At 32.7% G+C, this 27044-nt stretch overlaps 4 protein-coding genes across 5 annotated transcripts; 1 reads left to right on the forward strand and 3 right to left on the reverse strand.

The window, feature by feature from the left end:
• Window positions 1-2227: 2227 nt before the first annotated feature.
• On the reverse strand, window positions 2228-7855 carry LOC110656239 (AT-hook motif nuclear-localized protein 7). The gene is made up of 6 exons (XM_021812878.2): window positions 7602-7855; window positions 6761-7167; window positions 4845-4912; window positions 4158-4289; window positions 3220-3381; window positions 2228-2764 (listed from the first exon to the last, which is right to left on the reverse strand). The coding sequence occupies exons 2-6, from the start codon at window positions 7107-7109 to the stop codon at window positions 2492-2494; spliced, it is 984 nt and encodes a 327-aa protein (XP_021668570.2). The 5' UTR covers window positions 7110-7167; window positions 7602-7855; the 3' UTR covers window positions 2228-2491.
• A 2739-nt stretch (window positions 7856-10594) lies between these two features.
• LOC110656242 (65-kDa microtubule-associated protein 3) lies at window positions 10595-15292 on the reverse strand. 2 transcript variants are annotated; one of them, XM_021812882.2, is made up of 12 exons: window positions 14931-15292; window positions 14649-14846; window positions 14313-14570; window positions 13901-14110; window positions 13654-13809; window positions 13374-13533; window positions 12905-13053; window positions 12726-12813; window positions 12491-12564; window positions 12273-12347; window positions 11883-12153; window positions 10595-11654 (listed from the first exon to the last, which is right to left on the reverse strand). In XM_021812882.2, the coding sequence occupies exons 1-12, from the start codon at window positions 15000-15002 to the stop codon at window positions 11227-11229; spliced, it is 2139 nt and encodes a 712-aa protein (XP_021668574.2). In that variant the 5' UTR covers window positions 15003-15292; the 3' UTR covers window positions 10595-11226. The 2 variants fall into 2 exon arrangements, with proteins under 2 accessions (XP_021668574.2, XP_058008331.1); XM_058152348.1 differs by having other exon boundaries at window positions 11952-12153; window positions 14931-15132.
• Window positions 15293-18325: 3033 nt separating this feature from the next.
• LOC110656243 (uncharacterized) lies at window positions 18326-20684 on the forward strand. The gene has a single exon (XM_021812883.2). It carries the CDS (start codon window positions 18514-18516, stop codon window positions 20404-20406), a length of 1893 nt encoding a protein of 630 aa, XP_021668575.2. The 5' UTR covers window positions 18326-18513; the 3' UTR covers window positions 20407-20684.
• A 1598-nt stretch (window positions 20685-22282) lies between these two features.
• On the reverse strand, window positions 22283-25405 carry LOC110656244 (LOB domain-containing protein 19). The gene is made up of 2 exons (XM_021812885.2): window positions 24803-25405; window positions 22283-22888 (listed from the first exon to the last, which is right to left on the reverse strand). Exons 1-2 carry the CDS (start codon window positions 25088-25090, stop codon window positions 22556-22558), a joined length of 621 nt encoding a protein of 206 aa, XP_021668577.2. The 5' UTR covers window positions 25091-25405; the 3' UTR covers window positions 22283-22555.
• Between the last annotated feature and the right edge of the window lie 1639 nt (window positions 25406-27044).

Below are 27044 nucleotides of genomic sequence, written 5' to 3' on the forward strand. Positions count from 1 at the left end.
TCAGAATTGGATATTGTTGAATCACAATTCATTGATGGAGATCATTTAGGGTGATATGAGTGATATGGACATTGGCAATGGCAATGAGTGGTGGTTTTAGGCAGGGTTGTTGCCATTGCAATGTCATTTACTGTTAAGGCATCGGTAATGGTAATTCAGGTTCTTTTTTTTTTTTTTATCATGTGATGATCCATCAGATATGCTTAGCAGCCTGTTATCTAATGATACTGCTTTGTTTCAAGAGATTGAGATAATAGTGTTCCATGTGTGAAGCACTGACATAGATTCTACTTTTATGAGCTGTTACTCACCAATCTTCAGGTGGCAGTGTTTATTTACTTTGCTCTTCCCTTAGAGAAATACAGGAGCTAGCACCATCTTCAAATTTTGCAACACTAGCAGGCCATATTCAATGGTGTTGGACTTTCATTCTTTTTTCCTTCTCTGAAATACTTACAAGAGAGAGATCACCCGAGTATAATCAGGTAGTTTGGCGATACAAATAGATATCAGGATTCAGGATGATTTGAAAAGCTTCTATCTAGGAGTTCTGCTAGAGAACAAGAAGAGGTGATTCAATCTGTTCTCCTTTAAGTTCTGCTGAATATGTTTTTGGATTTGCACATTTGTTATGCTAGACGCTGTAAGTCTTATAAATGATTTATTTAATTTGATCTTCCTTGCTAAAAAGTTATTATTTCATGATTAAATATGGGAACTTTAATTTCACTTAATATTTATTTAATTTAATAATTTAGGGTTTGTTGGGTGAAGGATTTGCCCTTGGTGTGTTGGGTGCCCTCTTTCTCCTTGCTGTATGGGATTAAACTCTCTACTAAACAATAATTTGCTTGCGGTGGAGAAAAGCATCTTATAAAACCCTAAACTCTAGCAGAGGTCATTCAGACGTAATTAAAATGATCTCACATCCATCAATAATTTATTTGGAGTATTTAACCTTAATTATGAATTTTTTTTTAGTTAAAATTAGAAAGTTCTATATATTTTGAAAGGGCAATGAACATCTTCCTCTTGCCATCACCACCTTCACCTGTAACAAATTATTCGCCACTCGTAACAGACCCACCTTAATTTACCACAGATCCCCTCCCAATTTTAGCACCAAAAGCATTCAATCCACCATCCATAACTATTTGTAAGCTGCTCTAGTTAGCGAATGCTTTTATGGAATTTAATAATTTCATGAAAGCTTGGCACTGTCCATGATTTCCCAACAATTTGTGCATGCTAATCCCCCAGCACCAACCCAGAAATCTCCCAACTAAACCCTCCAGCACCCAAAGCCCAACACCAACTATACAATACTCACAAGCAACTGAAAAGGGGAAAGCCATAGAACTAATAGATACAATTCCTCACCAAGAACAATCATCTCCGGGCAGAGTCATAAGCTCTCAAGCCACTGTAGTTGACACTGATGAGTTCTTATGGCGTCTGACTCGTACAGAACTTCACAACAATGGCTATTTTGCTTTTGGGTGGGGTATATTTGTTCCTTTGAAGCTTGTTTGATTGGGATAAGTAAACTAAGGAACCTTGAAAGTTTAGAAAAAAGATTTGTATATTTGTATTATCAAATCAACTTTTTGAAAAGTAAACTTCTCCACAAGGAAAGTAATTTGCTTAAGTGTAATAAATTTATTAATTTATTTTTTAATTTAATTTTATTTTAGAGATAATTAGTTTTTTTTTTTTTTTTTATAAGAGAATGATAACTTGAACTTATATCTAACAAATGAAATCAATGACATTTTATTCCTTTAATTATTGATCAAAAGCTAGGCTTGAGATACTTAGTTAATAATAATAATAATAATAATAATAATAATAATATCCTTGCAATTTTCTCAAATTTTGTTTAATTTAAAAAAATTTTAAACAAAAAAAGAAGGAAGAAGCTGGCCTCCCAGTGACCAGTCACCGGCCTGTTAAATGCCGTTCAAGTTGAGGCATATGCAGTGTCCGCTTTTCTTCGTGAAGCAAAAATCCCAGACACGTAGTAGCCTTCTGGTTTTGCCTTGATAAAATATGGTTGATGAAACAAATAACAAATTTTCATAGGGAATAATTTAGGATCCATGTTCTTTACGCAGAGGCCATACAAATTCCAAAATCCAAAGTGAATTGTCTTTTCCTTTTCTTTTTTTTTTTTTATAAAAAAAATCAGTCGAAAAATCAATAAAATTTGGTTTTAATCTGAGAGAAGTGTCACTAAGAAATAGATATAAAAGGCAAACCAGCATTGTTCACATCCAAATACTCTACCCATCACAAACTAAAAGAGGCCTACTTTAATTAGCCTAACAATCAAATCTCCCAGTCCAGCCTCTACTTCATGCTAAAGCAATGATTCAATAAGCTTACAGACAATTTAGAAAATATGAGAAACATAAAACTCCGAGTGGAATACCATGGTCATTCTATGTAGTCAGTCAAACACCTTGAGATGCTCACACAAAGGCAAATGAAATCAACCTTCTGGCAAAGATATGTTGATATCAGTAACTGATGTTCTCATGTCTTGCATTGATTGCATGGCAGTCCAGTCTTGTCTCCTGAAGGAAGAGGGATTTTGTTGCCTGTTTCCACCCATATTCTCCTCTCTTTCTGGATTAGATGCAGCAGGTACAGGAGAAGCAACTATGGCTGGCGCAGGTGTAGTGGCAGCTGGTACTGAATCAATCTTTAGCTTCTTTGGTTTCGGGTCTTGTTGATTACCAGGCAGGAAACTACCTACCACAACCTGGAAACAAAAGGATTAGGTAAGCACTCCAAGCATTGTTTCATTTCCACTCTTGGAGACTTGGAGCAGGGATTAAGTTACTATTCTAGCAAGAACATCACAACCACACAATCAATGAGCTTAGCCAAGGATTGCAAACGTTAAATTCCACATCCTGATTAACTTAAGACATGTCACTTCTAATCTCTAATGAAAAATCCAGTAAAGAAAAATTATGGCGCTTAATTATTTTGGTGATTCACATTCGACACTTCTTAAGAAAATGGGTCGCCTAACTCACCCCCAAAAGCTAACTCATGAGGGAAGGAGTGTCCAGGACCTTATACCCCTATCCCAAACTAATGTGGGATATTAACAACACTGTTGTGTTACATCCTTTGATCCAGTTCTAATGATAATCACAAACAGGCTGAATACTAAGTTTCCTACTGCTATATTAAAGAAAAGGAGCTTACCTGCACAGGACTAGCAGCTACTAGAAGTCCAGCAACACCTCCTCCTACAACACGACCATCAGGGCTCACCAAGGAGACACTCATCCCCCCTGATCTGCTTCTTGTTCCCTGACTCTCAGTAGGCATAAATGATCCAGACAAAGAAAGTATTTCAAATCGGCCCTACAAAATAAAGATAAGATATGCAGTAATAAAACTTTATGGAATGAAAGAGTTTAGGTAGACATAAAAGTATTCACAATATAGTCAACGTGAAAGTTCAGGCATCATTGCCTCTATATTCTACTCTTAATATCAAAGCTCAACCAAAAATTTCTTCTTCATCTCTCTTCCTTTTTTTTTTTTTTTTTTGTTTTCTTTCTTTACTTTAACAACCATAACAGCACAATTAAGACAAGGAATAAGGAAGTGAACATATGCGGAGAGAGCTAGCAGCTGACTGAACTATGTCCACAAATTGTTATCTGGCACTTGCTGATATCCACTAATGTTGCAATAAGCAGAACATATACAAACCCAACATTGGACACCCACTTTTCTCAACCCACTTAAATTCAGGTATTACATAGATCATAGATGTTGGAGCAGCACAAATATTATATAGATGCTAACTGCAGTTTCAGTTCATGTTAGTAGAAGGTTATTAGTTTATTCTGAGTATCAGATAAATCCTATGACATAACGACTTACAAACCAGATTTGATAGATAAAATATAGAATTTTAGTTATCATGCCAAGAACACTGGTTTACGAAATGAGAGCTTGGTTTCGTGTGGTATCAAATTCATGTCATGTGTTAATACTTAGAGGTCAACTGTTGTGGTGCAAAAAAATTACAACAATAATAGAGGAGGCATCAGCATTCTTATAATAGACATTGCATGCAATTAAAAATTAAAAACTACAGAAATCTAAAAATTTTATTGTAAATGGCATACCTCATATGTCAAAGTACCCCCAGAAGAATCTGGTTGACGAAGAGTAACATTTGAAATTACCCCATTAGCAGACAGAATGCAAATAGCTCGAGGTCCTTGTTGCGAAAATGATATAACCTTCATAGTAACATCCTTAACCAAAGAAAATCACTAGCAAAGTTAAATAAAGCTCAACGTAGAGATTAAAGTTGCAAATGGTCCACTTACAAAGTTAACACTTTTAAATTAGTGCTATATACCCATCATTAATTTTATAAAATTAGCAAGAAAAACAAATTCTTGGCAAGAAAAACTCATTTTATATGCTGGAGACAAAGACAAAGTATACTCATTGAAATGGTAGAAGAGGAACTAGCTTTACTTCTCAAACTCAAAAATATGGAATGCATAAGGGCCATTACAGTTATTATAAAGTCAAAGCATCTCATTTCAACCTTTTTGGGGATATTTCTTGTGAATGTGATATACAGTATCCTCAAGTCACTACAAAAACTATATTCACTGAATAAGAACCTTTTGTTTTATGCCATACCTTTAGTTAGTTGTATTAAAATCAGCATAAATTTAGATGTATTTATCATAAGCTTCATCCAGATTTAAAAATACAATTCTTTTATGAAAACAGAAATGGTATCAACATAATCAGAGTACGAAACTTTACAATTTTTCCCCATTAATCAAGTATACCTCTCCAGCATTGACAGTGATGACATGGGGAGTAAAATTTGTACCAACTGAAGTAGAAGCCCAATCACCTACAAAATAGCAGCAAAGGAACATTAATTTTAAAAGTTGGCATTTAAAGCAAATAATATTCTTCTAATATGGACATCTTTTAGACCTATATGTCTGAAAGCGTAGGATCAGATTTCATTCTTTTCCTTATTTGTTAGTTTAATGCATCTACAAACAGGATAAACTTCACTTTTTAATCTTATACTACAGAAAAGGAACAACAATTAAAGTAGTCAAAGAAATTATAGAGAAATAGCTTCAAAAAGAAAGTGGAAGACCTTCATGTGTCAAGTAAGCCTCATGTATTAGAAAAAGGCAATTGTAACAAAATTATGAAATCTTAAATTTTGTATACTGTGAGCATAATACTTTTTAATAAAACTGTGAGCATAATACTTTTTCATAAATTTAATCTGTATGTGGTTCATACATGATAACATTCTTTTTTTCTAACAAACTCATCCAATGAAAAACACATTCACACACATTTATATGGATAAAATAGAGACTTCCCTTGTTTATTCAGATATAGGCATTCATCTAGAAATACATTTTCAATTGACTTGCCTATCATGCAGCCATGTGAAACCAAATAGATAAGTCTTTTTCAATATTCAACTAATGTTCAGTGCAAATTAATCCCTTTCCTAAAAAAAAATTGCATAGTAGAAACAAGACTCATTGTAAAAACAAGCCTAAATACAAGACCTTTCATTATTTTTAACAGAAACAATACTTTTGAGCATTTTAAATTTCTACAGATTTGGACATTTTAATTCCACAGCCACAGAAATTAGAGTTTAAGTTTTACCAGTGATGATCTGATAGATGCTTCAATTCTAACTTCCTTAAATTGTAATTAGGTTTGCCTACCCAAACTTCAACAAGATTTTGAAATTTAAAGCTAAACCACATCTAATTTGGAATGAAAGGCACAGCAATATAAAGTTTGAATTTACTAGCTGTAAAATTGAGTTTCAAAGCTCAACAATTTACTAGAAACCTGACAAATAATTTACGACAGGAAAAAAAAAATCTTGGAATGAATAGATAGTATGTCATAAGGAATAGATGTTATCTCATACAGTATATATTCATGCAAGTCAAATTTATTTAAATCCAGAGAGCTGCTTTAGATATTGGCCAAAGTTGGCATACTAGGAAACAAGCATTAACAATCTCCGAGTCTCAACTGTGTGAGGAGTAAAATTTGACATGCAACAAACTGGATTTCATAGCAAAACTTTTGATATAAAAACAATCATATTCTGAAAGCAAAAATCTATCCAAATAAATTGCAATGTCCTACGGAAGACGGGAATAGAAAGCTCTTTTTGTTTTCTATTTTCTACTAAAGTCAGTATAGCCATAAGACATCATCAATCACTAAATTCTCCACAATAAGTTTCATACTGTTTCTGTCACTGCTGCGTATTGCTGTATCATGAACAAAAGGCATAGACCAAAAAATTAGCCACACAATTCTAACTCTTACACCATTCCCACAAAAGCCCACCTTTTTTATTTTCAGAACCAGATTTATAGTCATTCTTTCAAATTTAAACAAGAGCATCTCACCAGGTCCCACATAAAGTTCCAGTAACCATTATAAAGAAGTGAAGGAACCTTTCAAGGCAACTTATAATTTTTCCAACCAATTAAGACACTAAATCCAAAATCTCAATTGCAAAGCTGCATGGACCCATTCCATTGTCAAAAACAGAACAAATCAACGAGCATTCATTAAAAACAAATGAAAATCATCACTGCTGAGTACTGCATCATACTAATATGTAACATAGGACAATCCTAAACAAAACATGCTTAAATTTGAATCAATAAAATGGCTTCAAAAGGGAAAAACATACCTGAATTCTCCGTTCCCACTTTCTTGTACTTCTTTTTTTCAAACCATACTTTACCCAGCTTTCCGCCAGAGAAGTCTCCACCAGGTGGAGCTGAAGAAGAAATTGGCATTGGCGACAATGCCCTAGCTACTGTCCCATCCGGCCCATATTTCCTAGGCCTACCCCTCTTCTTCTTCTCCGTTGTTCCAGTCAATCCCACACTAAGCGGTGACACAGCTCCGGCCAATCCCATCTGGCTAGTATTTTCAGTCCTTGGCGCCACATGATAAGTTGATGGAGCTTCAGCTCCTATCACTGTAACCCCTGAAGTTAATCCTTCTCTTGTTTCCATGCACAAATCCACAAGCATTCAAAATCACTAAACCTAACAACAAATTTTTGCCAAATCTAGATCCTCATTCCAGCATCTGTAACATAGAAATGCATCATTATCAGTGACATTCATGATTCAAACTAAATCAGAAATATAAAAGACTTAAAATCCATAATGAATATCAATGGAAATTTACTTCAAGCCTTGAACACCAGCGCTTATATACCAAAACAATTTGATGAAAAAAAGCTTTATCAAATATTTACAAGATCAAACTCTTATTTTTTATAAAAAAGGAACAAATCCAACAAAAATAGTTGAATATACAGTCGAGGCTCAGCATTTACTTCAATCTTCAATGATCAAAACCTCAAGCTCAAACTTAAAATCCCTGAAAAATTATCAATATACACAAAAAAAAAAAAAAAACTCCAACTTCACAGAATACTTTCACAAACTAGAAACGAACTCAAACTCAACAACGGATAAAAGAGTAAATGCTAAAGGAAAAAAAGGAAAGATCATGACCTGTAACAGCAACAGGCCTTTTCACATTTGCTGAGCTCAAACAGTATATGGAAGTTTCTCTTAATTTTCACTCATTCAAAACTAAGAGCTCAGAAAAAAAAAAATCACAGTTCTCTTGCAACAGTTTGTTTCCTGAGAAAATAATTTCTCGAGAAAACCGAATCACCGTTTAGCTTTCCAGGTGTCGGGAAAACCACTGGCCGATTTTTTCCTGTCTGAACAGAAACCACTTTGAGGTAGCGGAAAAACAAATAATAAAAATGCAAAGATAAAAACGGAAATGAAGAATTTTAATAATAATAATAATAATAATAATAATAATAATAATTATTATTATTATTATTATTATTTGCAAACCCCAATAAATAGGATTGATTTAAGAGAATTTTCACATCCGTGGGGAAAACTGAATTTATGTGAAAATTGAATTTTGAGAAATTATTATTTAATTTCTTAAATTTTAAGAAATTAATGAGTCATTTTTTATTTTAAAAATATATTAATTAATTTTTTATTAATTAATATATTTAAATAAAAGAAATTATTTCATAAAAACTAAGTAATTAAAAAAAATTAAGTAGTTGCATTTTTTAAATCATATGAATGGAATAAATTAAAATTAATATTTAAAACGATTGAAGTAATTAAATAAAATTAAAATTAAAATATAAAGATAAATTAATATATTTTATAAAATAAAATAATAAAATAATTAATTTTTTAAAAATAAAATAATTAATTTTTTAAAAATAAAATAATAAAATAATTAATTTTTTTAAAATAAAAAATTAAATAAAAATTTTTTACTTTAAAATTTTGAAATTCAAATTTTTTTAAACAATTTTGAAATTCAAATTAAAAGAATATTAGAATAGTAATTTTATGGGGAAAATTTGAAAGAGTGTGAGAAATAAGGTGAAAAAGTAATTAGCTTTTTCTTAAAAATAATTTGTTATATTTAAAAAAGAGCTGCAAAAGAGGGGTTGGAGGGCCGCCTTTTTCTTGCCGCTGATCTGCTTTTGTCCATTTCGTCGAAAATACTAACATTTGTCCTTAAAATGGACGTAAATTACCAAAAAGTGCCACTGTTGTGTGTCCTAGTGTTTGTTCAATTTCCGGTTATAATTTTAGGGGCTGTAATAAAATTATTTATAAATTTAAAAATATAACATAAAATTTTTTTAAATTTAAATATTTATAAAATAATTTTTTTAAAATTTTTAATAATTAATTTATAAATAATATATTAATATTGGTAATATAAAATAATATTTTTTAAAGTAAAATTTTTTTAATAATTTAATAAATTATTATATATTTTATTATTTTATACTATTAAAATTTTTTATAATTAATCTATAAAAAATTATAATTAATTTTATTATTATCACATAAAAAAAAAAAAATTTACGGGTTATAATGTATAAAGTTTAAGGGGACTACAGAAGTATAGCGCGCTTGCATGTGGGCTGGAGTTAGTAAATGGTGATTGCGTCACCTGCAGGTGAGGGTTAGAATTTCTATGGTTCGTTTTGATTGGCATTTGCGGTTATTCATTAGGAAATTTCACAAACACTCAATTAATAAAATATTTATATATGGATATATATTTTAATATGAAATTCATCATGATTTTAATTAAAATAATAATTAAAAATTGACTAAATAAATATACTTAAGCGTATTTAGACTGATTATTGAGCTGATTCCAATTTAAATCGATTGAGAACCACTGATTTTTAGGTGAACTGAAGTTGAAATTGTGAACTCTTAAGATTGAAGTTTAATTTGATTCAAAATGATTTAATATTTTTTAATTTTTTAAATAAAAAAAATTCAACTTAAAACCGTCTAATTTAATCCTAGTTGAATTTCGTTCCCATCCATTTACTGTTTGAGTCAAAGATTGATTTAATAAGTTTCAGTCTTGTTTAAATCGGTTTGATTCTAATTTTGAAACGGCTCTTGACTGGGTGTAGGTGTGGGTGAAATACTCTAATTATTAATGGCACGCGTAAGTGTCGGCCCTTTTTTCTTCTTTATTAAATGTTGCTTATTCAGCCAGTTTCGAATAACAAAATTACAAATTTTAACAGTTTAAAAAAAAATATTGCCTTTCAAAAAAACAATAAAAATATTTTGTTCCGTGTGAGATATGGGAACATATTGATATTCTTTTTGCACCAATAGCAGTACCACGCGTGTGATAATTTTTCTCCTTTGAGAAAATAATTTTTTTTTATATTAAATATTAATTGGATCGAACCCAACTACGGTTTGAATTGTGTTTACAATCAGCATGGTTAAATTTTGAATCAATTAATAATTTATTGGTTCAAATTGAATCAAAACCATCTCAAAAAAGATTGATCTCCTTCTTCTTCTCATTATATTTTAAATTGAACTAAATTGAAATTAGCAATTTAATTAGAGGTTCAATCTAATTCAAATTTCATTTTAAAGAAAAAATTTTTAATCAAATCAATATTGAAATCATCAAAATCAAAATCGTTGAAATCTAATCACCATGATTCGGTTTAGATCTCTTCCTTCCGTAGATTTGAACCTGCCGTCAGGTTGAGAAAAAGTGGCAAGCGGGCATATCAACCTTTCATTAAAATATTTTACTACTGTACACTTACAATTTTATATCATGCTTTGATCTTATCTTATCTCTTTATTCGCTTTCATGTTTAATTGTTTAGTTTTTAATTATCACTAGTTTGATGTCAATAAAAACGACCGTGTATTGAGTTTTTATATTACAAATTAACTTGTATAATAATTTTCAACATATATACATATATAAGGATTTAAACTTGAATGTAAAAGTGATATATCTTTAGCAATTAAATTAAGTCAGATTAAATATTTTTAAAGAATTTATATAAATTTTATGTGTTAAATTTTGATTGTTGCTAGAGCTTTACTTATTTAAAATAATGAATAATTAGTATAATTTAAAATGAATTTAATATAAAGAAGTCATGTGATGATGTACCATGGGAAGGTTTTTAAAAGAAGAAAAAGAAGATTACAGTCACAGGTGATCTACCATGCCTGCAAAAGCGCCATTGGCAGGCAGAGGGGGTGTTGACCAAAAGGTTCTTCCCTTCCCATGCAAAGCAGTCAGAAAAATTCTGGGTTGGTAGATGAGTCGTTACAATTGTCCGAGGATGCACATGCCAACCGGTCCCACATCAAGTATTTCAATGGGCCCGACATTTTGATTGCAAGAAACATTAACTAAAAATCTCTCGTCCCCATGTAGTCCCCTCACCTCCAATGAACTCGAATGTGCACAAGGCAGCCATTAGTATATTTTATATAATACAAAAAGTTGATAGAAGGCAATCACAATTTAATATGAAGCATCATTCTTTTTCTCCGAAACACAAGTGCCAACTTCTAATCTAGTATTCAATCATTTCATTTCCAAAAGAACTGGACCCACCCCTTTGTGAAATGGTGAAATGAACCCCACAACACGTTCCTTGTTCGTGTGCTGAGTGTAGAAAACTAGCAAGTGGATTGAATTTGACCTCATAACAGATCGCGGACAAAATTCAAAACAGCAGTTTGAAATTCTTTTCAAGTTACTGACATGTCAAACTTGCAACAATGATTATAGTTGTGATTCTGGACAGATAAATCCAGCTCTTAGCTCCTCAAAAGAGTATTCATTTTGCTTCACAACCTTTTTTGCTATTATAGCTGCAGAAGAAACATAAGGTGTAGTCGGTGTTAAGGCCATCAGCATAGAAGCCGAAGTCGTTGTTGGAGTTGTTGGCACCAGAATTGGAAGTGTCTTTGGGGTTCCGTTCTCTTCATCTCCACCAGAGATCGATTTGGTAGGTGTCCCCAATGGTTTCTTAGTAAAAGTATCTTGCAATCCTGCCTTATCTGCTGGGAAATTTGCTATGTTGGCCTGAGAAGACATCGTTACAGGAATTGGCGAGAGAGGCTTTCTGATCAAGCGCAATTCATTTGGACACGCCTTTGCAGAAGACTGCTTCTTTACGAAATGACCACCAATCTCTGAGTTTCTTCTACCTACAAATGTTTGACAAAAAGTTGCCTGATTCTAAAGCATCATATTTTTCCGTAGTCTTACAGCTACCCAAACAATCAAAACATCTAAAATTGCTAGCCACTACAAAAATATATAATTTAACAATACGACATAGATTATAAATCTAAGGTGGCCAAATCAACCAAACTTTTTTTTTTCTGCTCTTATGTACACGGAAAACCAGAGCCCTGACTCAGGAAAAAACATACCAGAGGTATGAGTTGCAAAATCACAAATTTGCTGGGAACCCAAGTAGCTATTTTGGCTGAAATAATCACCCTTCTTATTTAGATGCATGTGTGGAGATGATTTTTCCGCTTTAGTGTTCTGAAGCATTGCTCCACCAAGGGAGAGTTTCCTGTTACTTGCAAATCCAACTGAAGTTCTAGAAGCCTTCCTTCCACTCTTTGATGGACCGGATTTTGCCCCAAGAAGTGCTTCCTGCTCTGCCATCAGCTGCACCTGAAGCCTCTTCTGGTCCTAAAATATATAGAAAAAAATTTATATAAAGTTAAATCCTATCAAATATGAGAGAGAGGAAAGAAAGAAGGGAATGTTTTGTAAAGATAGCTAACAACTAACTGAAGGAAAGTTCATACTCTTTGTCTTATCTTTTCTTGTTCCTTCACTTTCCTTAGGTTGCTGTACTGTTCCAGTCCAGACAGAAGTCGTTCCTGTACAACAAAAAATTATGAGATAAATAATTTAATTAAAAAATAAAAATGAAGCCCAAATCAAGAATTATGGAAATATCAAATCCAATCCAGTGCAACTTGGATAAGAACTAGATTTATTGGATTAGAAAGAAAGTGCTTACACCATCATATAAGAACTGAATTCCTTGTTCTTTCTCCCAAACTTTGGTTTTTGAAGTCAATGCCTCCACCATTGCTGCTCCACCACCAACCAAAACAATAGATGCCAACTCATCAAAATCAATATCTTTATCAATAATATGGAGAACATTTTATTCTCAAGTATGAGAGGTTTACAGAAAAATCCATTTTCCATGAGTGGAACAATTTTGAGATAGAACAAGGCAACATCGTTACCAGGGATTTTGTTAACAACTGTACGAGCTTTCTCTGCATGTTTCAAGGTAAGATGCGCACCTCTTCCAGCATTATAACGATTTTCATCCTAGAAAATCACAATAAATAATGAGACTGTATTGAGGACTGAGGAAAGTAGAATGGAAATTTATATGTGAGAGCAAAAAAAGTTGCTCAACCCTGTTATACTCCTCAAGCCAGCACTCTTCTTCACATGCAGCAAACCATTTCTCCACCTTGTTGAGTATTTCCTTCCTCCTATAAGCTTCTTCTTTAACCTTTACAATTTCAAATTCAATCTCTTCTAGTAGATGCACAGGATCCACTCCTGTAAAAACATAGTACATAACAATCGGGCATTTGTATGGTTACCAATGATACATAATTTTTTTTTTTTCCCAGAGACTTGTCAATTTAACTGAAATTGTGTCAGAAGTAAAACATTACGCATCAGGAACCAGAATTTGCATGCACCAAATGTACCAAATGATATCAAATGTATCATTTTTTTTTTTGGCATCAAAGCACTTTTAGGCCTTCAGGAACATCATTGATCGACACTGGTTTTTCAAAAAATTCAGAGGTCGCCATGGATAATATTCTCAGGATACTTGTAGTTCTAGATTGTACATTTCCTCAAACTCTTACCAGATGTTACAGCCTCAATCGAATATTCTGCTGCAGTAAGTGATTCTGTTACCATGTGTGCGTTCCTGCATAACTCTTCTAGTTCCAGCCTCTTCTTTAGAATAATCTCTTTAACTTTACTTGATTTGAGCTGCTTGAGCCTTGAGACTTCATCCTCAACCTGTGGAAGAAAAGAGCGAGTATTTGGAACATATGTTATTGTTATCCTGAAATTGGCAATTGAAACTTAATTGAATAGGAAAACTCATTATTTTGGTACTCCAATGGTTAACCAACTCACATGGTTAATGAAGTCCGTGGAAAGCATATTAGGCTCCGTAGCTTGGGGTTCTGAAGCAGCAATAAAACTGGTAACGTTCTGAAACATTTGTTGCTCCTCAATTGGAGTGTCCATCAAATCCCAAAGCTCCAGAAGGGCAGTTCCAAGACCTTGAAGCTGATTGAGTTTAAAAGATTAGATGTGCCAAGCAGAAAGAAGAAAATAAAAAATTGCAACAATGCTGAAGAAATTTTGCTCAAGTGTCAACCCTCTGCATTCTCTGTATCTTCAAATCTCGGAAACCTCGCATTGCAGAAGTCAACCTCTCAATTGTATCGTTGGTCATGTCTTTCAATCCTTCAGAATCATCCAAAGTTGGATGGATCTCATGTATTTTGTGTTTGAAATCCACACCAAGAACCCCACAGAGGGAGCTCAGAGTGTCCAAAAGACACAGTACTTGCTTCAAACGATTGCTCTGCAGGTGATATAATTTAAATCAGCCAGAGAACAAAAAGATTTGTAGCATGATTACCCTAGTTTGGGAACCACAATTCCAAAACGGTAAATGAAGAAAATAATCCACGGCATATAATACTTGAACATTTGCAGTGTCGAATTGCAAAAAATTGATACTAAAATTCATTTGAGATAGACACATAATAGGAAGCTAGGCAAACCATCTCATTCTGAAGCTCGCGTAAGTGATTCTGCAACTCTTTTAGTCTTCTGAGGGACAAGTCGTCCTCGTCCAAAACCTTCTCGTACAGATTATCTTCTGTAGTAGAACCGAAAATCTCTTTTGAAATGTTCTTTAGTTCATCTAGAACTTCAAGGAATTGCTTTTTCCTCTGTGCTTTTCTCTTCCGCAATTCCTCCAACACTGGAAAAATGATGTGAAGCTTTTCTTTTAACTTTGCACTCGCCTTCTGCTCATACTGAGGACATAAAAATAACAACTTAATGGTGGGTTTTTTCCAAAAAAATATGAACTCTCCAACCATAATTTCTCTTACTTTTACTGGTTGCTCACTCAATGCAGAGCAGATACCCTCAATTTCCGCTTCAACGAAAGCAATTTCACGTTGCAATTCAGATCTACATTTGTCAGCCTCATTAACTTTTCTCCTATACACCTCCAGGCACTCTTCTTCAATTTCGAACAACACTTTATCCCTTCGAACGTCATTCTCTCCCACTTCGTCCCACATGTTCTGATATCCACGAAAACAAACAAAAACAAAATTCACATTGTCTTCCAAACAAAAGAAAACCAATTTGATAGAAGAGGGAAAAACCTGCAATTCCACTAGCAAGAATCCGCAAGTTGTTTCAACGCTGGCGATGCGATCGTTCTGATTGTTATACATCGCGACGGGGAAAGTACTAGGAAATGCGGCCACCGGAGGTGGGAATGATGGGTGTTGGGTGATGGAGTGAGTTTTGAAATAGTATGTACAGTGTGTATATGGAATTGAGTTTTGATACTCGAAGTAAAGCTCTAGAGCAAGAGAAAAGGTTAAGGCACAAAGTAACGCTTGACTTTGATGAATTGAGGGAGGGAAATGGAAGGAGCGGGACGAACCGTTACGTCGGGAAAAAGAGCAGTCTATCAAACGTGATATTGACGCGTCATCATTGTGGAATGGGGTTCCGTTGGTGTGCCGTGGAAAGGAGCGTGTTGCGTTTTGGTGCGCAATTGAAGATTGTGTGTGCGGTGCCGTGCCCGTGCCAATTCTTTTTTAATTTTCCCACTCATTAGTAATTTCGTATCAATGGTTCAGGGAGATTGAAATCAAATTACATAATCTTTAAATTTTAATTTAAATTTCATTTCATTTTAATTAAATTTAATAATTAATTTTTTTAATTTATATTTCAAAATTAAATTGATTGATTTTAATTTAAAATTAATTTTTATTATGTTGATTTTAATCCAGTTTTAAATTAGACTAGTTTAATTTTGGATTTCAACCAGAACATGATGATGTGTGCGTTTTGGAAAGCAATGTTTGAATATTAGAAAGGAGGGAAAACAAAAATAACACTTTCCTCTTTTTTATGTTTTGGAAAAGGAGAATTTTCTTTTCCATAATTTTTTTTTATTTTTAATTTTCGTTTCCCTCCCAAGCTCTATCAAATTCTTTCCAATGGGTTGGGTTGGGTGAAGAAGATGACCCTTTTAGATCATTAGAAGAAAACCTGAGAATCACCATAAAAAAAACAGAGCAATACCATGAAAGTGCAAAATCAGCAAAACTCAAATGATAAAAAGCGAAATACATTTTTCTCCTTTAATTTTTATTTTCTATTTTATGTGACTCATTTTATTTTTTATTTTTTATTTTTTGCTAATATAGACGTGTAAAATAAGAGAAAATATTAATTGACTTTAACTCTTTATATAAGTATTAAATAAACTCTTACTTTAATGAAAAGTGAAATTACAATAAATTTTTATATTAAAAAAAGTCTAATTATAGCGAAATTGGAAATTTAGATAAATAGGAATGTTTATGTAAATGGATAGTGTTTATTTTGGGGTATTGTTGTATCAAATTCAAGAATTTAGTTATCCCAAAAAATTGTTGATGAATTATTTAGTTCTTTTTTTTTTAACATTTCCTGTAAAAAAAAAAAAAAAAACTGTCACTGAATCATCATACAGCTGTTGAAATTATAGACATAAACTAATTTAATAAAAAAAATATTTTTATAAATTTTAGAAGGTCTAACCATAATAGGGATTTTCCACTATAACTATATTTTTATAAAATAAATTTTACTTTGTTGATAATAATTATAGAAATTAAATAAATTAAAAATAAAGTAATTATAGAAGGTAAACATAAATTTTAAAATTAAACTTTTTTTAAATATGCTATAAATTAAAATTCTCTTACTCACCCAGAAATATTAAAAAAATAGTGATCTTAAGAAATAAAAATTAGTTAATTTATTGGTTTAAGGTGGATTTAAGAGTGAGTATACAGTTAACTAAATTAAATCAAATTGTTAATCGGTTTTAATAATATTAATCAAATTAAAAAAATTAAGAAAAAATTAAAATCAATCAAAATAAAAAATTTTCGGTTGGTTATCAATTATAATGAAATTAATAAAAAAATAAGTGATATATTTTATATTATTAATTATTTAATAAAATATTAATAAAAATATATTTATAATCTTTTATTTATAAAAAATAAAAAATATGATTTAATATTAATAAGATAATATTGTAAGTTAAATAATATTATAAAATCATAAAAATAAAAATTATATAGTATATATTATTAATAAAATTGTAATTAATATATTAATTAATAGAAATTTAATTATTTCGATCATCAAATCAAAAATAGCTAAACTAATAATCAAACTAAATTTATTTTTATTAAAATAATCAAATTTTACAATCTAATTTAGTTATTCGATTATAACTGAAAAATACACACTCTAAGTGAATCCCATATATATGTAAATAAAAAATATTAGTACAGGTATACCCAATAACTTTTCATTCTCAAAATCACTTTATGTTGTTGGCATTTGTAAAAGATTGCCATCTATATTCAAAATATTTTTTTTTAAATTATAGCATTTTAAAATATTAAATTTATAAAATTTTATAATAAAAATTTAAAATAATTTTTAGCTGAAAACTCTAATTCATAATAATAATAATAATAATAATAATAATTTTATCTCTATACATTTTCAATTATTCTCTTTATAATTTACATATAAATATTAAATGTTAAATTTGATTCTTTAAATTAAAATAATAAAAATAATAATAATTTAATTAATTTTATAAATAAAAATATTTATTAAATTAAAATTTTTTATATCTTTAATTAGATTATATTTTTATGAAAAATTACTGTTATAATTAAATTTAATTACTAATATGTAATAAATAAATAAAAATATTAATTATAATAGTGTAATCTTAATTTAGAGAAATTATCAAATTGAAATAAGAATTCTAATATTACAATAAGTTTATATCAATTTAATTTTGTAATATATACACAATTTATTTAATTTTTTTTTTATCATCAATGTGTTATACCAAATTTTAATTTTTTAAAATTTAAATTATAATTAAATTAGAATTATATCTATAATTATAATTTTATATTGTAATTTTAATTGGAATTTGTTAAAAATAATTTTAATAAAATATTATTTTATTAAATAATCGTTATTTAAAAAAATACGACACATAGTAAATTAAAATTTAATATATTTTTATACTTAACTATGTACATGTGTTATTATAAATAAAATTTAAAGTCTCGTGATTTTTTGAATTATAATTATATACATATTTATTATAATTTAGAATTATAATTATATTAAATTTAGAATTATTAAAAAATATTAATAAAGTACTATAGTAACTAATTAAATTTAACCATTCATTATAATAATATTAAATTATTAAGGTATTTTGATTAGCTTCAATATTTCTCTCATTTATATATTTATATAATTTTTTTAAATAGAAAAACATAATAGTTATTATTTTAAATACTAAAACAGTTAATTTAATTATTTAATTTCTGTCCTATAATAGAAAAACTATTAAAAGCTTTTTATAATATATATATATATTATTTAAAATAAATAAATTTTTATAAATATAAAGAATATACTATTTAAAATTATTTTATAATTTTCTTCCAAATTTAGCGAAGAAAGAGAAAAAGAGAAACCCTTACGAATTCCAAAATGTCAGATAGCAACTGAGGAAAAACTAAGAAAGTCGAGGAAAGTTACTTGGAAACCTCCTTCCTCTTCTCTTTCCCTCTTCACTTCACTCATCTTCTTCTTTCTGCTGCTGCTGTTGCTTCTGCTTCTTCAATTTGTCTCATGAATCCCCACAAAACCGAACACGATCTCTTCCACAATCATCACCATGATCTGGGCCCACCTCCCCAGATCATCCCCACCCACCAAACTCAATCCCGGCCGTCCATTCAAGACGACCTCTCACTCTCCGAAATTGTCCTCTTCCGCTCCTCTTCTCCGGAATCGCCGAGTCAGTCCTCCTCCGACAACGATGACTTGTTGATTCACCCGACTCACTCCAATCCCAAGAGCAATGCCTCTCATAGCAGTCATGCTCCGGCTTACATTAACACGGAGCCTCATATATCTTCCCAATTCTACACATTCAATGTGGAGTCTCACTCTCTCATGATTAGCTGCATTCTCGAGCACCGCCTCGCCACTCCCGACGAGATCCGCGCTGCTACGCCGCGCTCTGTCTTGAAATCGTGGCGCGCTGTTTGGAAGGACCGCAACGAGGACACCGCCTATGTGACCGGGTGGAAGCGCATCCAGGAGAAGCTCACGGCTCACGTTGACCCAGCTTCTGGTAACGAATTTCTTTGCTTCAAGAACAACTCTCAACAATTTGTTTCTCATATTAACCAATGGCAAGATATTGTTATGAGCTTTCATGGGGATGCAGATTTAAAGCACCTAGGGCTTAGAGAAACCATAGAGAGAATTAAACAAGTATGGACTGTAGGGGCTAAGTTTTATGGAATTCCCGAGAGTTACATTAGGGTTTGTGTAGCTGCTTGCCCTGTGTGCTCGGCCTCTGAGGGTTCTGGTTCCAGGAACAAACGCCGTCGTTTTGAATACACCGAGTCTTTTGACGTTCCTGCTAAGGAGGTGCCGCATAGGCTACAGCAATTGGCTGCCAAACATAAGGTTGTGCTTTGTATTAGGCAAAAGTATATTAGGTATAAGCCTTTTATGGCTGAGGTTAAGGATTATGCTTGTCATAGGGCTGGTGAGCCCGTAACCAAGAAGTCCAGGATTTTGAAGAGGGAGCCTTATGCTTCGAAGAGATGTGGGTGTGGGTTTAGGATTCGGGCAATAGTGCCAATCACCAAGTACAATGAGAAGGATAAGACATTTGTGTATCAAGAAGAGGGGATGGCAGTCTTCAAACTATATGCAGTGCATTCGGGCCATGAGCCAGGGCCCTTGGATGGGAATGCAAGGATTATGCATCGGGTTGTTGGGAGTAAAGGTAGCTTTATGATGGATCAAGAAATGGACTATGGTGTGCGTGATGATGTTGACAGTGAGGGGTTTGGGTTGATGGGGAAGGATGAAGGGGACTTGCAGCTTTCGGTTTTGCAGCAGGTGCAGGAGTTAAGAAATGAAATTGGGTTGTTGGAGGGGAGATTAAGGAAAATTCCTAGTGAATTTTTGGCTTTGGTGTCGCAGGAGTTGTTTGATGTTGTTAATAAAGTTAGGAGTATGGGGGAAGACAGCTCAAAGACAATTGGGTTGCTTTCACACAAGCCTCATGCAGATGATGTGCTAGTTGGTGATAACGATTTGCCGCACTGGAGTGATAATCATCACGAAAGGATATATGGGAATGGCAAGGAAACAGAATTGATTGATGATGATGAAGATAGTTTTGGACGGACGCTTGGGGATGTGGTTCCTTGGGACCAGATGAGGACAGAGTGTAGGAGTGACAAGGATCTGATGAGTGAGCCTTGTAAGCCTGAAAAGTGGTTGAAGTGCAGCGATTTTGATGAGAAGAGCATACTTGACTGTGAAGATACTAAACTAACCAAGCCCATGAGACATGATGAGGCTATAGTGACAGATGTAGGTCTTATACAGGTTGATAGTTTCTATCAGGAGAATCCTAAATGGTATGATTCTCCTTGTGGGTTAGACTCCAGTGCAGATTGTGGGGACAGTGGATTCAGGCATGGGGAGATTGTTTAGAGCCCTGAGAGCTGGTTAACCCACTCTAACATAGTCATTGAGTTTATATCTTGCCCATCCATATGTTGTCTGGTGGAAGTGGGCTGTACATTTATGTATACTGAAGATTGGAGCTTCTGACATGCTTTTAGCTATCTTTGTTGTGTGTTGTTCTGTAAAGTATGCCCAATTGGGCTTTCTGCACATACCTTACTTATGACTAGTGGTAACCATTTTCTGGACGTTTATAACTTTCAGGTGGTTCCTTTTATGATGCGTGTCATTCAGTTATTCTTGCATGTATTATATATTAAATCTTGCTTTCTACTTTCCAGTCCTAACATTGCAAGATGATCCGTCGGGACTTTTCTTGTTTTTTTTTTTTCTTTTTTTTTTAAATCTTTTGTTCAGGCTTATGTGCTAGTGTCTTGATAACTGTTCATTTGTTTGATTTACATGATCACTTTTCTTTCCCACATTCAAGCAGTTAATAGCCATTTGTTGGTGTTTTTATTGTACTAGCATTCAAGGTTCAATTGTGATGCATTTGGATCAAAGTTCTGTAAGTAGGTGGCAGGTCTTTTGTTGTAGTAATTTGCTGCGTATGTGTAATTGGAACTTATATGCTCTATCATCTGGCATTAAATATAGTGTAGCCTCTTATATTTTAAGTGTAGACCTTCCATTCCTGTGGATTTTTTGTGCATATGTTAGCTGTCTGGTAATACATTCTTAATAGTGTTGGCCAATTAAGTGGATGGCATGTTTCTCTTGACGCCTTGAGATCAACTAGTTTTGGATAGTTTAATTCTTTTTCTACTACGCCCATCTTTTTCCATGCATATTTAAAGCTTTTGCTGCATCCTACATTATTTTCAAAATTATGATTTGTTTAGGGATACTGAAAGAAGTAGTACTTTAAGTACTTTAATGGGTGGTAATTGGGAGTGTTCTTTTTTTAATATTTTTTGAATAAGCTTATTTAAATGTAATTACCCCTTTTTTCTTGTCCCCGCTAATTGTTAGTTGCATGTTTTATTGTTGAGTAAATAACTCCCATAATTGCTCGAGTTATTTCTTCAGTCTGCAAAGGCCATTTTACCTGGCAAAAGAAATCCAATTTGGAAGCAGTATGGAGGTAAGTAGCAGCATTCCATTGAAGGTGATAAAAAGGTATGCCTGAAGATTATATAGTTCATTTCTGAAAAAGATTGTGCTTTTCTTCAGACAGTATGGTTACCTGTTACCTAAATCATGCTTTGGTGAGGTTTGATATCTTCAGGATAAATGATGCTGTTCTACTTCTAATGCTGAAATCTATTGTTTCCTTCTTGCTGGCTGCACAACAGCCCTCTCCCCCCTTTCCCTCATCTTTTTTTTTTCTTTTTTCTTTTTTCCTTCCCGTTTCTATCATGTTCTTATTCCTCATCCTTGTTTTAAATGTAGTTTTTTCTTCTTTCAATCTTCCATATGTTTAACCAAAGAATCATGGCATCTACATTGTTTCGGAAGCTATTGTTGAAGCTTGAAATGGTATAGTGTGTGAGCAGGGAAGCAACTGAATGTGTTTGAACGACGTGTGGATTGAGGTAGATGATCCCAATTTGTTCTGGCTGTACATGTTTCACTTAAAACACTAGAGATCGTAAACATAAAAAAGATTTCAGTTTCATAAGTATGAAGACCTATATCATTTTAAGAATTTAAAATCTTATAATATGAAAACATGATTCTAAGAAAATTGAGAAAGAAAACAACTGTTGGAATGCGCTTGTTTGAATTTTGGAAGGACAGAATCAACCATGGGTCGGATTGGATCATCAGTACAAGCCCAAGTAGCACGTGGATTACACCACTCCACCGGCCATCGCCTTCCAAGAATTTCTTTGGCCAAAAAAAAAAAAAAGTTTTTCCTTACAAGAATTTGGGCATGCATGCTAAGAAGCATAATAGTTTTACAGTGGAACATGGGCTGAGGGGCCTCCAAAGGGAAGTTGAAGCCTTGGAGGCATTGCTCCTATATAATGAAGTGGAACTATTCTCTTAAGGCCTAAGCCCATGCTTAAAACAGAGTACGATTTCATAACACCTGAAATCAAATACAAGATGCATGCTAGCAGTACACATAAGAGGAGCCAAACCCAGTTCAACAATGGGTAAAAAAAAGTATCTATTGAGAACTTGGACTTGGAGGCTTGAATCTGACTCCTGGCAAGTATCTAGACACAAAGTCACGAGCCAAGGCCTGAAGATCATCATCATTGACAAGTTGATGATCTAAATCATCCAATGGGTTAGAGAGGCTTGTGAATTCCGTTGATACCTGTTGTAGTTTATCAAAATGCATTGATACATTTGAATTAGATGCTACCACTGAAGTTGATCCTATACTTGTTTGGCAGGGACTTTGAGCTGGTGGAGCCTGTGCTTGCGCCAAAGGCAGCCTCTGCAATGTTGAAAGACGGGCCTGAATGTAAGCCAACTCCGCCTGTAAATTCACTACCTACAATCACAAGAGAAGCTTATTCTTAATTAACACAATTTTTAATTAGTAATTGTCATAATTAATCTGTATAAATTTTTATTTTCTATGAAATAATTATTGATGCTCCCCGGAAGAAGCATGTTGCAACATATATAAACTAAAAATTTGTCCTATGTAAATAGAAAAATAGTCTATCATCTTAAAACATGTGATGCAAATAAAAACTATGGCATTGGTTAAGTTAAAAAGTAAATAAGTTGCTTTATTGAAGAGTGAAGGACTTAAAGATTTTTAATTTTCTGAAAAGTCAAGAACAATAATAAATTATAAATTTTATTACTTTCTAAAAACTTGAAAATTTTGAATTAAAACTACCTCAACCAAACAAGACTTATAGTTATGTGAAGTGGTAGGCCAATCAAATTGTGAAAATGAAGTTTTGTCCTCTATGTGAAAGCATCCAAACTAAGTCAAAAACTAAGAAGGTAATTAATGGTATTTTACCTAATTAAAGCAAACACCTAGCAATTGGTGATGATTATCTGCACAAACACTCAACAAGCCACAAAATTTGAACTCCATTAAATGAAAAACTGCGTGAAGAACTGTGTGTGCCATTATAATATACTACTATAAGCTTCTAATAAATTAGTTATCATAATTACAAGTAAATCATATCCCATGTGATTATTAAGACTTTTAAGGGCGCAGTAGATTTTTTAACACAGGAGACTCGGAGGAGAACCAACACGTGGGTAGGTCCCACAAACATTGACACAAGGAAACCTTCTTCTTTTCTAATTGTAAGCTCATCATCTCTCAATCTCTGTAATAAAATACACCAAGGTGGTTACCTTGTCTCCTCCTCCAGATTACAAGAAAGGTCGACCACCAAAGTCAAAACTTTAAATATTTCAATATTTCTCGAGCTGCTAAAATTTGCTTGCTAGCTGCGGCAACCAAACCAGCAGCTGCAAATCTCTCTCTCTCTCTCTCTCTCTGGTTTCCTTCCACACACCATTAAAATTACAAGTTAGCTAGCTGGAGTTTCAAGCAATTATGTGGAAAACCTGTGATTGCTACACCCCAGAAGACGAATAGATTGTTACCCTGCAAGTGAATGATATATAATATAGTACCAGCTTCTTTCACTTCAGTAATTTATTACCATATCGGAGAAGTGAAAAACCAGGACTGAGAAAAAGATAACCCTAGTGGAAAACTTGTCCTTAACGTGTGCTCGTGGGCCTAGAAAACTGGCAAACTTGCAAAACAAACAGTAATGCAAATGTGAAAAGTGAAAACCTTGACCTAACTCCAGACTTTTACCACTAACTTGCTACACTTTTCGTCTATTATCTAGCTAGGCTCAAATTTGTATATATCAATATATGACTGCTGCCAAGAAATGAACTTTAACAGCAACAATTTATGTTGGAAAATTGTATACCAATTGCCTCACAATAAGTTAGGCATTGTTGGATTTGCTTCAAGTGGTATATACTTGGCCGGGCTAGTGGCTGGCTACCAACATTTATTATTTAGTGCAATCTTTTCAATAGGAAACATTGAATTAATCTTGTTTCCAACAACTCTGTACATCAAGAAAATTTTGGCCACATCACAATAGGTATATAGATGATGTGATAGATCTACCCATATCATTATAATACACAAACGACCAAGATTTTCACGCCCATATTACCAACAAGGTTGTGATTTCTTTGTCAAACAAAAGAAATCTTCAGAAATTAAAGTCTAATATAATTAAAAAACAAGCATAAGGTAAGGTATGCGACCAATCTTAAACAGGCATAAGGTTAGTTTGACAATAAATCCCTTTAAATATGAGATGCGCATTAGCATGATCGTTATAAGAGAAGCTTTAAGGCATGCATTACCATGAAAGAGGTAGCTTAATTAGTTATTTACCTGCTGTTGAAGAGTAAAGAGGTGGCCAACACAGCCATAAACAGGGTCTCTAACCCTTGCCAAGGCCTCATAACAAAGAGTAACAACTGCGTCAAACCGCTTGTGTGCAGGTATGCGGAGGAGGAGCTTGGAGGCATTGCTAGCACCAAACACCTTGTGCACTGCTGCAAAGTGAGCCGTGCCCTGGTCCGAGTCAAAATAAGGTGCAAAAATGCACCCTTTGAGACACTTTCGCCGAAGGAACTTGCAGGCACCGCAAGGCCCACCTCCATTATTGGCACCACTCATCTCTCTCTCTCTCTTTCAATGTCTTCCTACAGAGATTATCCACTTCTGTGTGTTCTTAAATTCTGGTGGGGTCTAGCAACTAGCAAGGGAGAAGAGAGAAACGAAATGAAGGAAGAAATGGGTATTTAATTAGAGAAAGAAGGATAGGTTTGCCGATTAGTTAGTTTGATAAATATAAGGAAAAATCGAAGCTTTTAGTGGTGGGCAATAAGAAGGGACAGGCTTGGTCCTTAATTATTTGAAGAAGAAGCAGAGGAGGGGCGTGAGTAGGGTGGGGTGTGTACTTGGTTCAAGCTTTAAAGCCACGGCAGAGAGAGAGAGAGAGAGAGAGAGAGAGAGTGAGAGCAGTGAGAGAAAGATTGCGTGAAGCAAACATTCATGCGGTGAGTGACAGTATCAACTTCCAACCGCCGCAGTTGCGGCCACGTGCGAATTGCACGTGGGACAAACATCCTTTCTTTTCCAATCAGCCTTTTCACTTGTCTTTTCCATTTCATCTTTTCTCTCCCTTTCTTTCCCTCCATTGAGACATAGACGTAGAGAGAGGAAGAAGATTGGCAGGGTTCTCTGCCAGTTTTGCACAGATATACTTCTTTTTCTTTTTACCTTATTTTTTCGTTTTGAGTGTCAGAGTGGAGGAGAGCATAGAGGAAAGTAGAGCGGTGGATTGAGTTAAAACTTGAACATAATCACTTGCTTGCTCTCTTGTAAAAACTTAAAAGGCAGACCCAATTCTATAAGAGGCCTTGCATGCTTTTTCACTTTTCTACTTCACCGCCAAATAATTTTTCTTTGGCCCCTTCCATCACCTTTTGATGCAATGGGTAATTTATTATATTATTAATAGTTTCTAAGGATGAAAATATTTTCTTTTTTATTAATCATAATATATCTACATCCTAATTGACAACGGAATTAATTCACATTTAAATTAAAATATTATTTAAATAAAATCATCTCAATAATTACGAGTTTAGTATTCAAATTTTCTTATTCTGTAAATAAAATCTATTTGAATATCACTCCATGTCATTAATTTAACCATTTATTGATATATAAATAATTATTCTAATATAGGGAATAACTTATATACTTATGTTATAGAAAATCTTATATAATAACACAATAATATTTATACCTTTCTGATGTAAATATGCAAATATTAAAGATAAATTCACGTTTTGTTACAATTGTCTATATAGATAATAATAGACTCAATTACAATTTGATTTAAATTACTAATTGATTCAATTTAATTTAAAATTGACATTAATAGAAAATTAAATCTAAATTTAAGATTTTTTTTCAAATAATTATTAATTTAATGAAAATTAAAATTAAATTTGAATCAAAAGGCAAAATACTGTTTGAAAAGAAAAGCCAATTGGGACAAAAAAAAATATTGAATTTCTTGTGATGAATTTTCAAGATGGAAAATATGAGCTTGGTTCTTATATTTTCTAAGAACTTCTCAAATTCTCAGACCAAGATTTGACAATAAAGTAAATTCAATAGTTTATTAGTAGTGACTCTATTCAGTGACTTTATTCCCAATATATCCAAATGTATTAGTCTCTTTTTAAAGATGTTTAGGAAATAAGCCTCAGCCTGGACTTCCGAGCAAATAGCAGCTGTAAAAAAGATAAAGGAAGTGGCACATAATCCTCATCCTTTAAATATTCCTAATGCAAGAAAAGGGATATTGCAAATAAATGCTATGGATGAATACTGAAGAGTTCAATGAGTTAGAAAAATATTATCGTACTATCTAATCTATAAAGAAATTTTGACTATTAAAAATATAATAAAAATGTTTGAATTCCATCTGATAAATCATTGCTTTCTTATTATAATGGATAATTTATCTTTTTCCAGAGTCATTGACTTCAAAAATAAAAGTCTTCTAAAATCACAACTCTTAAAATTAAAGAATTATTTCTCAAAATATAAATAT

This window comes from Hevea brasiliensis, chromosome 9 (assembly GCF_030052815.1).
Source record: "Hevea brasiliensis isolate MT/VB/25A 57/8 chromosome 9, ASM3005281v1, whole genome shotgun sequence".
NCBI lineage: Eukaryota > Viridiplantae > Streptophyta > Magnoliopsida > Malpighiales > Euphorbiaceae > Hevea > Hevea brasiliensis.